This window comes from Callorhinus ursinus, unplaced genomic scaffold (assembly GCF_003265705.2).
Source record: "Callorhinus ursinus isolate GAN/ISIS: 27379988/994484 unplaced genomic scaffold, GSC_fseal_2.0 scaffold74, whole genome shotgun sequence".
Lineage (NCBI taxonomy): Eukaryota > Metazoa > Chordata > Mammalia > Carnivora > Otariidae > Callorhinus > Callorhinus ursinus.
In genome coordinates this window covers 3436010-3458026 of record NW_027397136.1, presented here as the reverse complement: position 1 = coordinate 3458026, position 22017 = coordinate 3436010, and the positions used below count along the sequence as shown (strand labels likewise).

Genomic DNA, 22017 nt, shown 5'->3' with positions numbered 1-22017 from the left:
AAACCACTTCAAAACTTAATGGCTAAAAGAACTTAGTGGCTAAAAATGAAAACTATTACTGCAGTTCTGTGGGTTGGTGATCTGGTGTTCTCGTGGTTTCCCCTGGGATCACTCATGCAGCTACAGACATCTGACAGCTTAACTGGAGTTGGAGGATCCAATGTGAGGGCCTCATCACCTGTCTGGCAGTTGGTGCTAGCTGTTGACTGGGAAACCTCAGTTCTCCACATGACTTCTCATCCTTGGTAGGATAGACTGTGCTTTTTCACAGGATGGTGAAACATTCTAAGTATGAGAGTGGACTTGGGCCTAGGCTCCAAAATATACAAGATCACTTCTGTCACATTCTGTTGGTCAAAGCAAGTCATAAGGCTAGCCCATATTCAATAGAGTGGTGAAACAGACTACATATCTTGAAGGGAAGAACAATAATATCACATTGCAAAGGGGCAGAGAGAAAGAAAAGTATAATTCATTACATACAATCATAATGATTCATAACAAAGTGAGATTTTGTACTATTTAAATCTGAAAACCCATATGATTCACAAAAAAAGAAATAATGAAATTCTAAGTAAAGCAAGTAACATTGAAATAATCATTAAATATGTAATTAATTAAAGCATAATGGTTTTGCTTTCATATTATTAATAGAGCAGCAAAGCCCTGATTGACCCTCCGAATAAGCACAAACTCCTAAAAGCTTTGTTTCTGTTTATTTCCTTTTAGTCTTTCGAGTTATACTTACCAAGTACTTTATTTTATTTTTTTTAATTTTTTTTAAAGATTTATTTATTTGAGAGAGCGAGAATGAGAGAGAGAGAGAGTACATGAGAGGGGAGAGGGTCAGAGGGAGAAGCAGGCTCCTCGCCGAGCAGGGAGCCCGATGCGGGACTCGATTCCCGGGACTCCAGGATCATGACCTGAGCCGAAGGCAGTCGCTTAACCAACTGAGCCACCCAGGCGCCCAAGTACTTTATTTTAAACTGTCTCCCTAGAATATAAAATCACAGAGTAATTATCCCCAAGCATGTCTTTGCTTTGATATGCCCAAGAAATCTGTAGCAGTCATTTAAGCAGTGAGTCTGTAGGAGAAGGGCAGTGAATATCTCCGCTGGGATGGAAAAAAGTTCTCCAGTTTCACCCACATGAGATTCTGATGCTCCCTCAGGAAGGATAGGTGAAGCCACTCTCACCCTTCATGCCCATCCCTTTGAAGATTTTATTTATTTATTCATGAGAGACAGAGAGACAGAGAGAGAGGCAGAGGGAGAAGCAGGCTCCCAAGGAGCAGGGAGCCCAATGCGGGACTTGATCCCAGGACCCTGGGATCATGACCTGAGCCGAAGGCAGACGCTTACCATCTGAGCCACCCAGGCGCCCCTCATGCCCATCCCTTTGAACATCACTATTGTAAAGATCCAAAACTTGTGTTTAATCAGCTTGTATGAGGGCTTTCTGCAAACAGGCTGTTAAATTGACCGTCAGTAGTAATTGGGTCTCTGGGCAGAAAGAACAGTTAGGTTTAGCTGGAGTTTAAAAGTGCTGTTTGCATTATTTAAACAGTTCCTAAAAACTTTTGAGAAAAAAATTAAATAATATTAAAGTATTAGGTTTTATCCAAAATTTGCTGTCCTTGGTGTTAAGAATAGGATAAAATGAATACCCAACTCTGATAATCATTTAGCTAGGCTGTGATCTCTGAATTTTCTTAAAAAAACATAAGAAAAGTTCATAAATTCAGACTAATTGAGGGAAGGCTAATTTCAGAGAGCCAACAGTCAAAATTACTGAATTTTTAAGGAAAAGCTATTTGGTTTTAAATATAGTTTTTACCAGTGGTTCTCAAACTTTTTGGTCCAACTTTCGGTCTCAGGACCACTTTTATTAAACCTCTTGTTTATATGGATTATATATGGATATTTACTATATTAGAAATTAAAACTAAGAAATGTTTAAAATATTGACTCATTTAAAAATAAAAATAATAAACTCATTACATGTTGTATTGGTCAGCTTTCTCCAGAGAAACATGACCAATAGGATGTGTATATATGGAGAGAAATTTAGTAGGAGGAATTAACTCACAGTTATGGAGGCTAGCAAGTCCAAAATCTGCAATGTGGGCTGGCAGGCTGGAGTCCCAGGAAAGCTGATTATCGTAGAGATGGATTCTGATGGCACTCTGCAGGAGAATTCCGTCTTGCTTGGTGAAGCTGGATTTTTGTTCTATTCAAGCCTTCAGCCGATTAGATGAGGTCCACTCACATTATGAAGAGCAATCTGCTTTACTCCAAGTTCACAGATTAAACATTAATCTTATCCAAAAACCATCACATATGTTAATATAAATATATTTTATACATAATAACAATATTTTCCAAAAGGAATTTAGTGACAGTGGGTTTGGTTTACATTTTTTGAAAAACTTTTTAATGTTTGGCTTGTGGGATCAAGCTCGAATCTTATATCTGTTTCTGCATTCAATCTTCTGTGATACGTTGTTTGGGTTGAAATATACGAAAAAATGCAACATCACATAGATATGTAATTGGAAAAGAAATAGTATTTTTTCAATATTCAGCCTTTTCAGATAACTAATTTCTTTTTTTTAAGATTTTATTTATTTATTTGAGAGAGAGAGAATGAGAAATAGCACAAGAGGGAAGAGGGTCAGAGGGGGAAGCAGACTCCTCACTGAGCAGGAAGCGCGATGCGGGACTCGATCCCGGGACTCCAGGATCATGACCCGAGCTGAAGGCAGTCGCTTAACCAATAATTGTAATTTGTTAAAAACTAACAATGTGGAATCTAAAACTTTATCAATGAACTTTTTGACTCCGTTACATTAAAATTGGCAATCAACATTGTCCTTGAATGGATTTTTTACTCAATCATGATTTAGTGACATCATGCATTGATCATTTCGAAAATATTAGTTCAATATTATAACTGAGTTATACAGGTATTCCCAATGTTTATGCACATAATTATAATATTTAAAAATCATAAGAATATCACCATTGATGTTCTCAGAAAATTGGGAGGCTGTCAAACTCAGAGTAACAGAAACAAGTTTTCCAAAAAATAATTTTCACTTAAAGCTCAAATTTTCGGGCGCCTGGGTGGCTCAGTTGGTTAAGCGACTGCCTTCGGCTCAGGTCATGATCCTGGAGTCCCTGGATCGAGTCCCGCATCGGGCTCCCTGCTCAGCAGGAAGTCTGCTTCTCCCTCTGACCCTTCCCCCCCTCATGTGCTTTCTCTCTCTCTCATTCTCTCTCTCTCAAATAAATAAATAAAATCTTAAAAAAAAAATAAAGCTCAAATTTTCATTGTCAACAAATACCATCAGTTGTTTCCCTTGAATAAATGGGCTCACATTGTTCATTTTCAAAAAAATGTCAGTTAAATATCTAGATCGAAATAGCCGTAGTTTATCTGTTAGACCCTCAGGCATTCCATGAAAAAAGTGGCTCGTTTAGCTTGTAAGTCCTTCTTGAGGAAACCCTCCTGCTTCTCTACGCAGTAGAACTGCTTTATTTGTACTTCCTATTTCAGCACACAGACTATTAAAAAGACAAGTTCAAGAATCACAGTTTATTGGGATGCCTGGGTGGCTCAGACGATTAACAGTCTGCCTTCAGCTCAGGTCATGATCCCAGGGCCCTGGGATCGAGCTCCTGTTCAGCGGGGAGCCTGCTGCTCCCCCTGCTTGTGCACTCTCTCTCTCTTAAATAAATAAGTAAAATCTTTAAAAAAAAAAAAAAAGAGTCACAGTTTATTAAAACTAATCATTTTTACTGCCTCATCATGGACATTCTTAAATGAAAGTGGTTTTTTTTTTTTAAACCATTAGTGTGTGGGGGGCACCTGAGTGGCTCAGTCGTTAAGCGTCTGCCTTCAGCTCAGGTCATGATCCCAGGGTCCTGGGTTCAAGCCCCGCATCAGGCTCTCCCTGCTCAGCGGGAAGCCTGCTTCTCCCTCTCCCACTCCCCTTACTTGTGTTCCCTCTCTCACTGTGTCTCTCTCTGTCAAATAAATAAAATCTTAAAAAAAAAAAAACAGTGTGTGTAATGAAGACAATGGTTGCAAGTACAATTTAGTGTCACTAAAGAACCAGTAGTTTTGGGCGCCTGGGTGGCTCAGATGGTTAAGTGTCTGCCTTCGGCTCAGGTCATGATCCCAGAGTCCTGGGATCGAGTCCTGCATCAGGCTCCCTGCTCCTTGGGAGCCTGCTTCTCCCTCTGCCTCTCTCTCTCTCTCTCTCTCTCTCTCTCTCATGAATAAATAAATAAATCTTTAAAAAAAAAAAAAAGAACCAGTAGTTTTACCCACCATTCCTTTGCACTGTCAATGCCAGTGTCACTGGTAAAAAAAAAAAAGCAAATAGCATCTTAGTATTAATATGAAAATAATTTTGACTTCAAGACCTTCAGAAAGTATCTCAGGGACCAACATGGGCCTGGGGACAAACAAGATCTGTTGACCACACTTTGGGGACTGCTGGTTTATCCTATCATTTGAATTAACATAAACAATGGAAGAGCTGAAAGAGACCTGCTTTAAGAAGAAACTACTTATAAATTATCACTCTCTATTGTCCTCCCTTAATTAAAGTATCAACAACTACTTTCCAATCAGATTATTTGAACAGTCTTATTTAGTCTATGTCTACATTCCCTCAAAGTACCCACAGCTTGTTTTGCCCAAGATATTTGTATTATTTATTTGAATATGACTTAAACTCATATGACCTTTAATGGATTCTTAATCATCTATTCTTATGTACTTAGCAGATAAAGGATTGTTGTAAGGCAAGGCACAAGATTATCAATAAATTTAGGTGCATTGTAAATTGTTCTGTTCAGTAGTAAAACCATGAATATCCTTCTAAGAACATCTTGTAACCCCTTCTAAAATAATATAATGTGGGGTGCCTGGCTGGCTCAGTTGGAAGACCATGCAACTCTTGATCTTGGGGTTGTGAGTTTGAGCCCCACACTGGGGGTAGAGGTTACATAAAAAAATAAAATTTAGTAATATAATGTATTTTTCAGTTTATAAGGTCCTTTGCTGTCTTTCCTGGGTTATGATTTAATTCTGGAATTTAATTTGATATCCTCTTTTCCAAAAGGTAGTAAGTGAAAAATTATATTTATATCCTAGAATAATTAGTGGAACTTTCAAAATGTACTGTAAAAAATAATTTAGCCAGGCAAAACATATCATTTGAATCTCTAAATCTGTGTTTACCAAGATATTTGCATAATTTGTGAAGTAATGTACCAAGACCTTCTACCCTGAAAAACTGGGTGAATTTAAGAATAAAGTCAAATGCCATATTTAAAAAAACAAAAAACAAAAAAACAAACCTGGGTGAAGTATTCTCTCACATTTGGTTTGGATTAGCTCAAATTTATTTCAAAGACTTCATCAATAATATTCTGTATCACAGATGCCTTCATAGAGAACAGATAACACAGACCTAATTCACTATTATGTACCAACCTACACATGACAATAAGAATACAAATGGGGGCACCTGGGTGGCTCAGTCGTTAAGCGTCTGCCTTCAGCTCAGGTCATGATCCCAGGGTCCTGGGTTCAAGCCCCGCATCGGGCTCCCTGCTCGGCGGGAAGCCTACTTCTCCCTCTCCCACTCCCCCTGCTTGTGTTCCCTCTCTCACTGTGTCTCTCTCTGTCAAATAAATAAAATCTTTAAAAAATCTTTAAAAAAATAAATAAATCTGATGTTAGGTGGTTGTGAGAGAGGGAGGGGTTGAAGATAACCCTTCGGCATTTGAATGAATGATGACCCATTTTAACCTTGACATAGAATTGAAGAAGAAGAGCAATCTAACAGGAGAGGCAATACGTGTGTAGGGAGGAATGTTACGTACGCATTTATTCATTTGGCGACAACTTTTGAGCACCTGCTATGTGCCAGGCACTCTTCCAGATGCTGGATATATGATATGAACAACAACAAAAAGACACAGAGCTTAAGTACAAGCCAATAAATATGATTTTAGGTGCTCATAAGATCTCATAAAAGTAGAAAAGGCAGCGAGTGGAAGGGTGGTAAGGGGGGATAGGGTAGTCAGAGAAGGGCTTAAGATTGATGACATTTGAACAGAAGCTATGCTGTAAGAATAAAATGACCAATTGCTAATTGAGTATCAAAACAGAAAAGATTACCTCCAGTAAAGGAGATGGTATTTGTGTTGGCCTTGGTAGGGATTTTATGGGTAAAGATTCATGGAAATGGTCAATCAAGATAAAAGGAAGGGTATGAGCCAAAGCTAGAAAGTCCATGCTACAGTCAGAAAATAACCAGTTAATTATTATATAATAGGGATAAGTAGGGGTCAGATTGTTTCAGTATTTGAATGCCACATTACTATCGGCACTTACTCTCTACTCTTCAGGAGTCACCAAAAGTTTATGAGCAAGAGTGTGACATGTCCAGAAGTGTGCTTTAAAAAAAAAAATCACCTTTTACAGAATGGATTGGAGAAGGAAAAAAACACCAGTTAGAAACCTATTGTAGTAGCCCAAGTGAAAGGTAATGAGACAGAGAGTAGAAATAAATAGGAAGAATATCTTATAGAATATATAATATTTGAGAGCCAGTATGAAGATAAGATCACCACGATTTTGGGTTTTTTTGTTTTGTTTTGTTTTGTTTTGTTTTTTAAATGTAAGGACAGAAAGAGAGACAAAAATACTGAGTTCATATGTCTGGGAAGATCTTTTTTTTTTTTTAATGTCTGGGAAGATTTTGATGTAACTAACAGAGAAAAATCACAAGATAGAAAAAAGTAAATTTAGGAGATGTCAAGGGACACCGGCAAGAAGTTCCAGCTTTTCCATAGCAGTAGCTGCAGCTCTGAGACTGAAGTGCCTTTCCCCTACCCCTATACCTTGCTCTTCTGGACGGATGAGACTACAATTGAGTTTTGAACTAGTTTAATATGATTAAAGTCAGTTTTTCACAAATTTCAGGAAAAGGAAGTAGTGTCTGCTATCTGACAAAAATAGCGGGGCGCCTGGGTGGCACAGTCAGCTAAGCGTCTGCCTTGGCTCAGGTCATGATCCCAGGGTCCTGGGACCGAGCCCCACATTGGGCTCTCTGCTCCTTGGGAAGCCTGCTTCTCCCTCCCCCACTCCCCCTGCTAGTGTTCCCTCTCTCGCTGTGTCTCTCTCTGTCAAATAAATAAAAATTTAAAAAATCTTAAAAAAATAGTAGCATTTATATACATAATCCTCTTGACTGTAGAAATTGAACCACAGGGCGCCTGGGTGGCTCAGTTGGTTAAGCGACTGCCTTCGGCTCAGGTCATGATCCTGGAGTCCGGGGATCGAGTCCTGCATCGGGCTCCCTGCTTGGCAGGGAGTCTGCTTCTCCCTCTGACCCTCTTCCCTCTCGTGCTCTCTATCTCTCATCCTCTCTCTCTCAAATAAATAAATAAAATCTTTAAAAAAAAAAAAAAAGAAAGAAATTGAACCACAGGTCCTATCTTGGCTCTAGGCCACCAGGTCATTGAAGGAGAAACTCTATCTTCTTAGAATCTTCATCTTGATATAAGATTGTAAATTGCAACACATTCTAATCCCGTGATCCATTCCATAATTATGCATCGCGTTCCTGCGTAATTTTTCGTGAAAACAAACTAGTTGAGCAAACTTAAACTGGGTGTGCCCAGAACTAGTGTGTTCTGACCCCAAACATCACACTGCCAGTACTGGAACGGGCTGTTTCAATTGGTTTACATGCTCCACCCGGGGAAGCTATGTACACAAATAAGACTACACTTCCCGGCGATCTCTGCGCGGTTAGACGCGTAGCGAGGAGGGGCGGGGAATGGGGGGGCGTGTCTCTGGGAATAGCCTTCCTATTGGTGCGCAATCCAAAGGGCGGTGTAAACTCGTGGGCGATTGGACGGATTCGTGCACGCTCAGTGGCGCCGCGACGCTACCGGATTTAAGTTTTGTTTTTCGGTTGGGGTCTCTGACTCGAAGGCTTAGTGTGGCGTGAGTACGGAGTTTTGGGTTTAGGATACTGGGGTTAGGGAATGGGGCCTTGGGCTAAAAAAAACGTGGTGAGGGAGCAGTAAGTGCGGGGACCGGAAGAGGGAAGTTAGGACGTGCAATGTGAAAGGTTTCGGGGGTGTTGGAGGATTGGGGAGCCATAGCAATGAAGGAGTCGACAACGGGATGAAATGTAAAAAGGAGTATAGAATTTGGAGGTCATGGAAATGCGTTCCAATATTCCCTCATCCCAAGATAGTCTAAGCCCTCAATTTCCTCATTTGTAGAATTAAGGAATAATAAAAATACTTGACAGTTATTGTGGGGGTAGTTAAAGTAAATGTCAAAATGCTAATCAGGATTTACTTGTGGGGCCCCTGGGTGGCTCAGTTGTTAAGCGTCTGCCTTTGGCTTAGGTCATGATCCTGGGGTCCTGGAATTGAGCCCCGCATCGTGCTCCCTGCTCTTGGGGAGCCTGCTTCTCCCTTTCCCTCTGCCTGCTGTTCCCCCTGCTTGTGCCTGCTCTCTCTCTGTCGAATAAATAAATAAAATCTTTAAAAAAAAAAAGATTTAATTGTAAGGAGGGATAAGGCTATATTAAAAAACAACAACAACCCTAAAGGAAAATACCACAGGAGATAGAGGAGTAGAAGCTACCTGAAACCCATTAACTTATCTATAAACAAAGACGTTCTTTTGGGAGATACAATAATGAGTAAAACCCATTTTCTTTTCTGCAAGGAACGTACCCATCATGAGAGAAATGATAGTAAAGAAGTCTATTATGTTAACTTTTAGAGAATTACAAATGGGGTTCTTTTGCAGTTAGCGCATTTTGATCAGTTTGGTTGGAGAGACTCTGGAAAGAGATGAAGGAGATAGTATGGAGTTTTCAGGTACTGACTGGATTCCACTAAGTGAAATTACGACAGTGGAGGGAGTTACGTTCCAGTTGGAGGGAAGCTCACCAACAAGGGCATGGAGGCAAGAAAGTTATCTGCAACCGGGGGTACGTTTAGGGGAGTAGAGGGAAATTAGGAGAGGTAGGTTTGATTCTTAGCCATGATGTCTAGTCTGAGTTTGATTCAATTCATTAGGCTATGAGGAGCTACTGATGAATTTTATGGTTTTTAAGAATATGGTCCAAAGGAGGCAAGGGGTAGGTAGAACAGTTAAGCCCTTGTAGTAGAGTGGGTAAGAAGATATGGAAATCTTGAATTAACATGGTCATTGCCCAGATAGAATGTACAGGATTTTCATATGGTTGGATGAAAGTCAAGAGAAGGAGTAATGAAATGATGAATTTAGATTTTAAAGTCCAGGTTGCTTGGAAGATGCTGAATTAGCTTTGAAATGCTAAAAAAGTATGTGACTTGAGTGATTTTTTTAAGTTAGACTTTTTTTTTAAAGATTTTATTTATTTGAGAGAGAGAATGAGAGAGAGAGCATGAGAGGGGGGAGGGTCAGAGGGAGAAGCAGACTCCCTGCTGAGCAGGGAGCCCGGTGTGGGACTTGATCCCAGGACTCCAGGATCATGATCCAAGCCGAAGGCAGTCGCTTAACCAACTGAGCCACCCAGGCGCCCTTTAAGTTAGACTTTTTTTGAGTTAGACATTTCAAGCTCCAATGGGACATATAGGTGAAAATGTCCATTATGTAATTGGAAATTCAAGCTAGGATATTGAAAGATGGCATTTGTTCATTCAATAAGTTCATTCACACAATACTCTGTGCCAGGTAGTGTTTTAGATAATAGAGGTAATCATAAAAGCAGTGGGAATAATGATGTTCCCACAGAAATGGATGGAGGAAGTAGAAAAGAAAGTTGAAGACAGAACCTTTTGAACAAAGAGGAAAATTATTATTAAAAATAATAATCGCCATTTATTGAGCACTTATGTGTCAGACACTGTGCTCAGCCCTTTTATTCATTATTTCATTTAATCCTTACACCAACCTATGATATATTCTCTCCATCTTTTAATAAGTAACTGGATTGTAGAGAGATGAAATAACTTGCCTTGTCACACCAGCTAATAGGGATAGAGCTTTGACTGAAACCCAAGTCTGTTTGATTTCAGGGCCCAAGCTCTGAACTACAATATTTTTTAAAAAGGTGATCATCAACACTGTCAAATTAAGGATACAAATCAAGGAGTGACTTGCTGGATGGAGGGTGGGAAACCAAAAAAGCAGCTGAATTTATTCATTTGGATGTCTGCTGACCAAGAAAAGTAACTTCAATTCAGATGTTGTAGTAGGCGTTGGCATAGGCAGCATAGCTGCCTTCCAGATGTTGTAGAAGTCAGATTCTGAGAGATTATAAAACTAAGTGAGATGTGAATGTAGACACCATTTTTGTTGATGTGCAGTAGTCACAGGAAAGTGAAGGAGTGAGGACAGTTACTAATTATGAGGAAGAACAGAGGTTACAGGTTGTTAGAAGGCTCTTTTAAAGTTCCAAGTTATGCTGTGGCGCCTGACTGGCTCAGTTGACAGAGCATGCAACTCGTTTTTTTTTTTTTTTTAAGATCTTTTATTTATTAGAGAGGGAGAGCAGGCATGAGCAGTGGAAGAGGGAGAAGGAGAGAGAGAGAATCCTTGAGCAGACTCGCCACTGAGCATGGAGCCTGACTCTAAGGGCTCAATCCCAGGACTCTGAAATCATGACCTGAGCCAAAACCAAGAGTTGGCTGCCCAACCGACTGATCCACCTAGGGTCCTGAGTATGCAACTCTTGATCTTGGGGTCTTGAGTTTGAGCCCCACATTGGGCAGAGATTACTTAAAAAACAAACAAAATAACTCAAAAGATTATTTTTTAAAAAAGTTCAAGTTATTCTTAGTTTTAGAACAATGACCTTCATCTTTAAGATGTCACCTGTATTCACAAAATGGAATATTACTTGGCCATATAAAGGAATAGAGAACTAACACATGCTACAACATGGATGAACCTTGAAAACATCATGCTAAGTGAAAGAAATCCATCATAGCCAATCACAAAAGACCACATACTATATGATCTCATTCATATGGAAGTCCAAAATAGATCTATAGAAATAGAAAGTAGATTGGTAGTTGCTTAGGGCTTGGGGGTAGGTGGAACACAGGGGTGATGGCTAAATGATACAGGATTTATTTTTTTTTTAAGATTTTTATTTATTTGAGAGAGAGAGAGCATGAGAGGGGGGCGGGTCAGAGGGAGAAACAGACTCCCTGCTGAGCGGGGAGCCCGATGCGGGACTCGATCCCAGGATCCCAGGATCATGACCTGAGCCAAAGGCAGTCACTTAACCAACTGAGCTACCCAGGCACCCAAGGATATAGGATTTCTTGAAGTGATGAAAATGTTCTGTAATTGTGAGGGTTGCACGTATCTGAATATACTAAAATCATTGAATTGTACACTTTGAGTTGTGTGGAATGTGAATTATATAATTATATCTCAAGCTGTTAAAAATGTCACTCATAATCCTACCATACCAACCCAATTACCATTTTTATTTTCTAGGTGGTTTTTTACAAGAGACAAATTCACCCAATTTGAAGAAGTTTTGTGGAAGGAGGTGAGTTTAAAGGAGGAGAGTAGTCATTTTAAAGGAGAGAGTAAGAAAAAGAGATGGTGTACTCGAAGGGTTGGTTGGCAGAAGAAAGCTAATGGAAGACAGAAGCAGAAACTGATTTTCTAGCTATGTCAGGCAGTGATAAAGTAAAGCAGAGAAGGTGGGTAAGGGAATGCCAGATGATCAGGGAAGACTTCACCAAGAAGGTGACATTAGAACCCTCAAGGAGAGGGAGCAAGCCATATATAGATAAATGGGAAAAGAACATCATAAATGAAGTAGAAGTTTGAAGTCTGAAGTAAAAGTTTGGCATGTTTGAAGAATAGCAGAGACCAATGTTGTTGGTGGAGTGAGCAGGGGAAGAGTTGGAGGTGGGGTCACAGAAGTCCTGGGGTAGGCGGATCACGTAGGACCTTGGAAGCCATTTTAAAGACCTTGGCTCTCTGACTAAAACTAAGTCTTAGGAGGCTTTTGAGCAGGGGAGTGTTGTGTTTTGACTTACATTTTATTTTTGTTTAATTAACCATCACAATAGGTGTAACATTTTACACTTGCACTAGTAGTGTGTGTTCTATTTGTTCTACATCCTTGTCGGTACTTGATATTATCTTTTTATTTCTTTTTAATATTAGTTACACTAGAGAGTGTGTACTGGTATCTCATGGTGGGTCTTTTTTTTTTAAGATTTTATTTATCAGAGAGAGAGAACACAAGCAGGGGGAGCAGCAGAGGGAGAAGGAGAAGCAGACTCCCCACCACGCAGGGAGCCCGGTGCAGGACTCGATCCCAGGACCCCGGGATCATGACCTGAGCCGAAGGCAGACGCTTAACGACTGAGCCACCCAGGCGTCCCTTGACTTACATTTTAAATAATCACTCTAACTGCTGTGTTGAGAGTAGACTGCAGGGGCTAGATTTGAGAGTGGAAGCAAAGAGACCAGTTAAAGAGGCTCTTGTAGTCATCCAGGCAAGAGACTAGTGGGTTGGACCAGGGCAGTATTGGCCTGAGCAATTGTCAGATTCTGGATATTTTGATGGTAGAGCTAATAGGATTTGCTCATGGATTGAGTATAGCATGTAAGACTACTCTAAGAGGAGTAAAATTGCTCCGACCAAGTTTTTTGGTCATAAGCAACTGGCACGATCGAGGTAGTAATTACTGGAATGTAGAACTCTTTTTTTTTTTTTAAGATTCTATTTATTTATTTATTTATTTTTTAAAGATTTTATTTATTTATTCGACAGATAGAGAGACAGCACAAGCAGGCAGAGTGGCAGGCAGAGGGAGAGGGAGAAGTAGGCTCTCCGCCGAGCAGGGAGCCAGACGTGGGGCTCCATCACAGCACCCTGGCTGGGATCGTGACCTGAGCCAAAGGCAGCCGCTCAACCGACTGAGCCACCCAGGCGCCCCTAAAGATTCTATTTATTTATTTGACAGAGAGATAGAGAGAACAAGTAGGCAGAGAGGCAGGCAGAGGCAGAGGGAGAAGCAGGGTCCCTGCTGAGCAGGGAGCCCAACACGGGGCTCGATCCCAGGACCCTGTGATCATGGCCTGAGCTGAAGGCAGCCACTTAACCGACTGAGCCACCCAGGCGCCCCTGGAATGTAGAATTTTGAGAGAAGAGCAGGTTTTGGTGGTAGGTGTTTTTGTTTTATTTTGTTTTATTTCCGCCCCACCCCCACCCCTGCCGAAGCACTAGTGGTGGTAGGTGTTTATCAGGAACTTGGTTTTGGACTTGTGAAGCTTGAGAGACCTGTAAGACATCCAAGTGGAGATAGGGAATAGGGCAGTGATATAGGTATGAGTGGAGTGGAGGGCAGAGTCAGCACTGGAGGTAGGAATTTGAAAACTATCAGTGTGTATATAAGAATGTCAGTCGCCCCTAAAACTGACACTTCATGCAGTCATCGAGGCAATAAGTATAGATAAAGAGGAAGAAGAACTAGCAGAGACTGAAAATTAATGGCCAGTGAGGAAGAAAGAAAACCGGGAACCTCTGGTGTCCTAGAAGTCAAATGAAGAAAAGGTTTCAGGGAGGAGGAGCAGGGGCATTCTGGGGTTCCGAGTGGGAAAATGGTATATAGAATTAACAAAAGTGATTATCTCTTTTCACTCTTGTTCACAAAATTCTTCTCCAAAGGACTGAAGATTATAAGCAGATACATACCAATTAAAAGAGTACCGGAATAGAATATTACATCATTGTGCTCAAAATCAGAATGGGTTGACAAAGCATGCTTGATAAGCCAGCTTTCCCTAAAGCTAATAAAATAAACTCTCCCTTCCCTCCTCCTCCGCTCCTCCCTCCTCTCCCTTTCTTCTCCTCTTCCCTCCCTGCTTTATGAGGTTATCTTCGTAAAAATCTCTGTGATGAGATTATTCAAATAGAGGAACCCAAGCTCCATGTTAGCTATTGGAATGGAGATTGTAATTGGACCTTAGAAAGCTTATAATTTTTTCTTTCTTTAAGATGAAACAATAGATAAAGCTCACCACAGGTCAGTGGCTTTGTATTTATTTTAAATGTAGTGTAATTGGCCCTCTACCTTAATTTCCATTTACCGTCCCTTACTTCTTAGAAACTTTTCTGCCTCTCCCTCCTCTTTCAGCAAAAGGATTGTAAAGTCGTTTTGCATTGTTGTTAAGGAGGCTTTTCTTTTGTGTGTGCTTATCTATCCAAACATTAGATGCCATTCTGATTTTATTTAAAAATAGTAATGACGAACGCCTTATGAAAATTCAAAAGTCATTGATTTTCAGGATTTGGGACTACTATAAAGAATCCTACATTTTAGAGCATCACATTCTCACCAGTAGGTACATCTGGTGATGGTGGAAAGGGAACATGTCTGTGTATCCTGTACTGTTTTGTTTTGTTTTTTTTTTTGTCTCTTCCTGACCCTTCATTCTGAATTTTCGTGTATTTGACAGGTGTGAAAAGGACACCATGAACTTTACCCCAGTGCGTACCCCCGTCTGCAGAAAGTAAGACATTTGCTTATTTTCAGGTTGTTAAAGAATCATCTGTAGCCGTAAGTGCAAGTTAGCTTAGGAACTAGAAAGGGTTTAGAAGTGTGTTTCCAAACTCTGGATTTGAACTATATTAGGCCTTATTTCTCTGTTCTTATTATGTGCAATTTGGATTTAAAACTAGGACATATTAAGTGTGAATACCCGAATCCAGGCAGTTTGAATGGGTCTGGTATAGTGCCCGTGGATCCTGGATTACAGAGGAAACAATCAACCAGCATGCAAACAGGGGACTTTTAATTCTGGTTCTGCCATCAACTTCCCGCATGAGAGACATCGTCATCCTCATTGCCACGACTCTCAACTGCAAAATCTCAGCAGTACCTCTTCGTTCATCTACTGATCTATTTCCCAGAGTAGTTATAATGCAACTCCCTTTGAAGACATGAAACATTGAGTAAAAGAACATTTCTGTCACGAGCTTTTAGTGATTGAGAAAATGCTAGGGGTTTTTCCTTCATGCTAGCTGAAAGTAAATGTTAACATCTCTTCTATACATGCCTACTTATTAAAGGTGCTGACCATCTCCTTTGTTAACTACAACTCTGGGCATCCAGTATAAAGTTTCTCCACACTGTCTATATCTTCTACATATGCATCTATGCACATTTTCCCATTTAATGTTGCTTGGATGATTCATTCATATTTGGATATCTCTAATGCATAGTTTCTAATGACTTTGAGCAATGTTCCGTTTATATAAATATACCACAATTTATCCATTACCCTACTGAGTGGATGTCTGGAAGGTTTACCATTTTTGTTATTACAATAATGTTGCTATGAACATTTTCGTATGTGTCACCTTGTACACATATGCATGAGTTTCTCTAGGACAAGAGGAATAGCGGTTTTACTAGATTCTGCCAAATTACTCTCTGTAGTGTCAAGTTAGACTCCATCAGCAGTGTATAGTGTTCTTTCGCTATGTATCTTAATAGTATTAAATTTTCTGTTATTACCTGGTCTTACTTGGGTAATATTTCATTTTTTAATGATCTTTTTACTTTTTTAACATATATTTTGAATCTAGCTTTAAGCCTTTAATACTTGGAAACCAGTTCATAAAATTCGTCACTAACCCAGAACATCAAAATTTGAAGGTTTATGAGCACCTTAATTATAGCACTTCAAGAACATAAACTTTTTTATTTAAGAAATTATAATGTCTCGGGGCTCCTGGGTGGCTCAGTTGTTAAGCATCTGCCTTTGGCTCAGGTCATGATCCCAGGGTCCTGGGATTGAGCCCTGCATTGGGCTACCTGCTCACGGGGCAGCCTGCTTCTCCCTCTCCCACTCCCCCTGCTTGTGTTCCCTCTCTCGCTATGTCTCTCTCTGTCAAATAAATAAAATCTTAAAAAAAAAAAATTATAATGTCTCGTAAATGTTCAAACAGTTTAATGAATATGTCCTTTCTGATTTCTTACAGGCCAACAACTGTCTCCAAACATGATGTTCCCTGTGACTTCAGTGGTCCCACCAAGTGGAAGGGAATGTCTTTCTTGGATTCGATGGAGTCAACTCCCTTGCCTTCCACGGAAGATCGTCTGGCTGTCCTCTGCCCTTCTCAGGAGCTTCTGGAATATTACCAAAAGAAGATGGCTGAGTGTGAGGAAGAAAATGAAGACCTGTTGAAGAAACTGGAACTCTACAAAGCAGCTTGTGATGCACAGGTGAAAGGGATGATGTGTTATACCCTTTTAGGACTCCGGTTGAGTCTATTCATTCCTGAGAGAAGTGCCAGCTCATATTATAAGCAGATATTTTATTTTAAAAATTCTTTTTTTATTCCTTTCTACCACAGCATAGCTACCTATCCGCCCTTTGGGTCCCTCACTAGATTATAATCTCTGCCAACTGCTAGACCTCTAAAACCTTAGAGGTCTCTTTTATACTTCTAGTTCTTTCACCCCCTTACACCTGACTTCATTTAACTTCATTGTTAGCTCTGTAACTCCTTGATAGTTCAGTTTTCTCAGTGTTGCCTGCCAGCTTCTGACCTCACATCCTTCCTTTCTAACCCAAACTCCGCTGTGCTTCACTTCAGTAACTGTACTGTCTGCATGGGACCCCTTGCTTATTCTTCTGACCCTGCTTGCATAGCACAAACGCTATAATTTCATCCAGTTCACCACCACCTCTTCTCTTGGAGCAGGATTTCTCAACCTAGGCATTATTGACATTTGGGGCTTAGTACTTGTTTGTCGTGAAGACTGTTGTGTGCATTGTAGGATGTTTAGTAGCATCCTTGGCCTCCACTCACTAGATACCAATAGCACACCTCTTCCCCCATCCCGCCGACTCCCAGTCATGACCATCAAAAATGCCTGTGGACGTTGCGCAATTTCTCCTGGGGGCATAGGCAAAATCGCCCCCAGTTGAGAACCATTGTCCTAACACGGTTACATATCATTACAGAATAAATTCATGGTAAATGTGTCCATCATTATCCTTAGTCACTATACAGCAGTTTTCTTGCCTGTGCATATCTGTGCCATACCTTCCCCCTCCACCAGCCTGCAAGCCTTCTTAGCGCTCTTCTCTCAGGCCAGCTTGTTTCCTAGTTCGCGGAGGAGACACCGGCTATCACACATGCGCTCCCTTCCTGCCCATCCACACAGGTCATCTACGTCTATATCCATCTTTCTTTTTACTGCTTCAGGGACAAGCTATCTCTGCCTGTTCAAGCTGCACTGATCCAACAGTCCCCCTAGCCCCCATTCCTTTCTCCTCCGCAGAAACCCTCCTTCATCATCTCTCTTTTCTGTGTGTTCTCTTTTTAACTTCTTGCCTGATGTTGGCTTTTTGTCCTCAGTATATAAACCTACTCAAGTCTTTCTTCTGTACTTGTGCTTCCCTCTAACTACTCTCTTATGTAGATGGCTCTTTTCTCAGCCACACCTGTAGAATAGTTTGAGTTTGTCACCTACTCAGTGACCTCTTGACTACAGTTTGGTCTCTGTCCCCATTGCTCCACTAAAAGTGCACCTCCTATGGTCTCTGGACCTGCTAGTCAAAATGATCTCTTCGTGGCCTTTGCAGTATTTGTCACTATTGATCTCTCCTTTCTGCAGACTGGGCCTTTCTTGATTTCTGTGTCATTTCCCTTTCCCAGTTTCTGTCTTACCTTTCTGACGAGTTCTTCTCAGTCTCCATCAACAGCCCCCCTTCCTTAGTCTTAAATATCAAAGTTCTAGATTCCACCATATATGGTCTCATCGTATTCATGTCTTCTACTGCTACATCTGAGATGATGACACCAAATAACTACCGCACTTTTCTCCTGAGTTCCACATTAACCTGTCCGTGTCTGAACTACTCTCCTCTTTCCTACCTACCCACACATAATCTGTACCACGAACATTTCCCCTCCCTCCATTCCTTATCTCTTCACTTTTTCTTTATTCCACGTCCAGTAAATGGTATCGTTGCCTACAATTCTCCCCAGCCCCTACTTCCGTCACTTGGTAAGTCCTCTTCGTTCTGCTTCCTAAATATCACTTCATGCATTCCAACAACTTAGTCACTGTTTCCTCAACACTAGTTCCAACTTTCATTATGTCTCCACTGAACTATTACAGTGTCCTCCTTACCAGTATCTAGCCTGTGGCCTCATACTTCCCCACTCTGCCTCTGACTGTCCACTCCAGCGACACTGAAATACTTGGGGTTGCCCAGACACTTAAGGCTCTGATGGTTCTTTCTTTCTCTTTCCCAAGAGTACCCGCCCTCTGCTTGTCTCTAGTAGTTTTCATCTTTCAAATTCCAACTTTGGTTGTGTTCTCTGACTTCCCAATACCTGCAGAGGTTTTACTCCTGCTGTACTTTCCCTTCTACCATTTTACTATGCATGCTCTTTCATGAAATAACTATTTTATTTTAATTGTTTGCATGTCTCTCCCCCCACAAAATCCTTCCAACTCTGTAGGCAAGAATCATACTTTTTTATCTTTGTTTTTCCAAAATTATATAATCCTTATTACATAGAAAGCATTAAAAAAAGAAGCGTGACTAGAACAGGTAAATCATATGGCATTATAGGGTTCTATAATCTGTAAAAGAAAGATAGGAGAGCTTTGATGTTATAGGCAAACATCACACTCACCCTGTAGCTTTTTTGTTTCATCCTTCAGCTTTTAAACTCAAGTCTATACACAACCTGTTGTTGTCATTTGAATTCCGTGTTGGTGAAGCCATTCACTTTGTAATATTTCTGCATGAACTGATCCACCATATCCAATCAGAGATACTCCTGTAAAGTGCAATATCTTTTCAACTACCATTTTTTCCTCCCCCCAGCATAAACTAGAATGGGATTTGCAGCAGAGGGAGGAAGAGGTTGCTGAATTGCAGAAAGCTCTAAGTGATATACAGGTCTGCCTCTTCCAGGAACGGGAGCATGTTTTACGCCTCTACTCAGAAAACGACCGACTGAGAATCAGGTACCAAGTGGGAGAAGGGAAATATTGGGGTTCTATTTCCTAAATTACACTAGACAAGGGGCACCTGGGTGGCTCGGTCATTAAGCGTCTGCCTTCGGCTCAGGTCATGATCCCAGGGTTCTGGGATCGAGTCCCACGGGAAGCCTGCTTCTCCCTCTCCCACTCCCCCTGCTTGTGTTCCCTCTCTTGCTGTGTCTCTCTCTGTAAAATAAATAAATAAAATCTTTGAAAAAAAAATAAATTACACTAAACAAGATACATTTCTCTATGGTCCTCTTAGGTTGTGTTCCCCAGGAAGCAGACTCTGAGATGGATGTGAGGATAGTTAGTAGGGGGACTCTGAGGAATAACATCTATGAGCAGATTTGGGCAGAGGGAGAATTTGAACTGTGATTCTGTGGTAGCAGAGGCTTCAGCCAACCGCACAGGGAGCTCTGAGGCCAAGACAGCCATTCAGAGGCAAACGGGTTGACCTTTTATACTCACTGGGTGTCGGCTGTCACCAGGGAGGGGATGTAAACCTGAGAGAGGCAGCCTCCTTCAGCCTAGGGCAGTTCCTGGAGAAGGACTCAGCTCTTGGGTGATGGGTGCTTGGTCCTGAAGGTGGCATCTGAGCAGTGTTCCACAGCATCCACTACTAAATTTTTTTAATTGTGGTAAAATATACTTAACATAAAATTTACCATTTTAGTCATTTTCAAGTGTATGGTGCAATGGTATTAAGTATATTTATGTTATCATGCAGCCATACCACTATCCAGCTCTAGAACTTTTCCACTGTCCCTTATAGAAACTCTGTACCCATTAAACAATAACTCCTCATCAAACCCCCCCCCCCCCGCCCTTAGTAACCATGGTTCTACTTTCTGTATATGTATTTGACCTCAAAGAAGTAGAATCATACAGTATTTGTCCCTTTGTGTCTGGCTTATTTCACTTAGTATAATGTTTTCAAGGTTCATCCATGTTGTAGCATGTATCAAAATTTCATTCCTTTTTAAGGCCAAATAATATCCCACTGTATGTACTTACCACATTTTGTTTATCCATTCATCCACTGATGGACATTTGAATTGTTTCCACCTTCTAGCTATTGTGAATAATATTGGTATGAACATTGGTGTACAAATACCTATTCAAGTCCCTGCTTTCAGTTCTTTTATGTATATACCCAGAAGTGGAATGCTGAATCAAATGCTAATTCTATATTTTTGAGGAACTACCATGCTGTTTTTGATAATGACTGCACCATTTTACATTCCCATCAGAAGTACACAAGAGTTTCAGTTTCTTATTCATACCAACATTTGTTTTCTGGGTTTTTTAATAATAGCTATCCTAATGGGTGTGAAATAGTATCTCATTGTTTTGATTTGCACTGCCCTAACAATGAGTGATATTGAGCCTTTTCTCACATGCTTATTGGCCAGTTGTGTGTCTTTTCTAGAGAAATGTCTGTTCAAGCCCTTTGCCCATTTTTGAATTGGGTTCTTGGATTTTTACTGTTGTTTAGTTTTTAAGAGTTCTTTATATATTCTGGATTTAATCCACTTTAATCCAATAGATAAGTGATTTGTAAATATTTTCTCCCATTCTGAGTGTTGCCATTTTACTCTGTTGATAATCCTTTTGATGCAAAAAAACTTTTTTTTATTTTCGTAAGGTCCAGTTGGTATACTTTTCCCTTTGTTGCATCTGCTTTTGGTGTCATATTCAAAAAATCATTGCCAAATCCAATATCACTATAGTTGTTTTGTTTGTTTTTAAGAGAGAGTGCTCATGAGTGGGTGTGGGGAAGGGGCAGAGGGAGAGGGAGAGAGAGAATCTTAAGTAGGCTCCACGCCCAATACTGGGTTAAATGAGAGTTGTGAAAGTGAGCATCCTTGTCTTGTTCTTGATCATAGAGGAAAACTTTTGGTCTTTCACCATTGAGTATGATGTTAGCTATGGGTTTTCCATACATGGCTCTTAATAGGTAGAGATTGTTTTCTTCTTCACCCAGTTTGTTTTGAGTGTTTTTATCATAAAAGGGTTTTGAATGTTGTTATATGAGTTTTCTTTATCAATTGATGATTGTGGTTTTTTCCTTTATTCTGTTAATGTGTATTACATTGATCAATTTTCATATGCTGAACTATGCTTGGATTCCAGAAATAAATTCCACTTAATCATGGTGTGTAATCCTTTAATATGCTCCTGAATTTGGTTTGCTTGTATTTTGTTGAGGATTTTACATCAGTGTTCATGAGGGATATTGGTCTGGAGTAGTTTCCTTGTAATGTGTGTCTGGCTTTGGTATCAGGGCAATGCTGGCCTCATAGGATGAGTTAGTAAGTGTTGCCTTATCTTCAATTTTTTATTTTTTTTTAAAGATTTTATTTATTTATTTGAGAGAGAGAATGAGAGATAGAGAGCACGAGAGGGAAGAGGGTCAGAGGGAGAAGCAGACTCCCTGCTGAGCAGGGAGCCCGATGCAGGACTCAATCCCGGGACTCCAGGATCATGACCTGAGCCGAAGGCAGTCACTTAACCAACTGAGCCACCCAGGTGCCCCTCATCTTCAATTTTTTAAAAGTTTGAGAATTATTGGTGTTTGTCCTTTAAATACTTGGTTTGAGTTTACTTGTGAAGACATCAGGTCCAGAGTTTTTCTTTGTCAGGAGGTTTTTGATTACCAACTCAATCTCCTTAATAGTTTTAGCCTTGACCTAATACAGAACTTCCTTTCAACTCTGGGTCACACTGAAAGCTCACCTTTCATGTCACTTGATATTTGGGTCAGAGCAGTATTTCAGAGTATGGAATATGTTCTCTGAAGAGACCTGAAGAGTCTTTTTTTCTTCCTGGTTAAGGGTAAGGCACAATAATTTGTCCTTTACTTTGAAGGGAATGTCCTGTCATGCCTAGATCAGACCCCTAAAACTTCACTGATGTGCTTTGTAAGGTT

The 22017-nt window shown here is 40.4% G+C and overlaps 1 protein-coding gene across 3 annotated transcripts in view; it reads left to right on the top strand.

Annotated features, from left to right (window-relative positions):
- Positions 1–7946: 7946 nt before the first annotated feature.
- The window catches only part of CCDC77 (coiled-coil domain containing 77), a 28425-nt gene continuing 14354 nt past the window's right edge, over positions 7947–22017 (top strand). Inside the window, exons 1-5 of one of the 3 annotated variants that reach the window (XM_025851974.2) lie at positions 7947–8034; positions 11545–11599; positions 14530–14583; positions 16058–16301; positions 19018–19070. In XM_025851974.2, coding sequence (XP_025707759.1) covers positions 14546–14583; positions 16058–16301; positions 19018–19070 — 335 coding nt within the window. In that variant the 5' untranslated portion in view covers positions 7947–8034; positions 11545–11599; positions 14530–14545. Of the gene's footprint in view, positions 8035–10246; positions 10266–11544; positions 11600–14529; positions 14584–16057; positions 16302–18927; positions 19071–22017 lie in introns of those variants that run through there. The other 2 variants (XM_025851973.2, XM_073886929.1) reach the window with 2 other exon arrangements.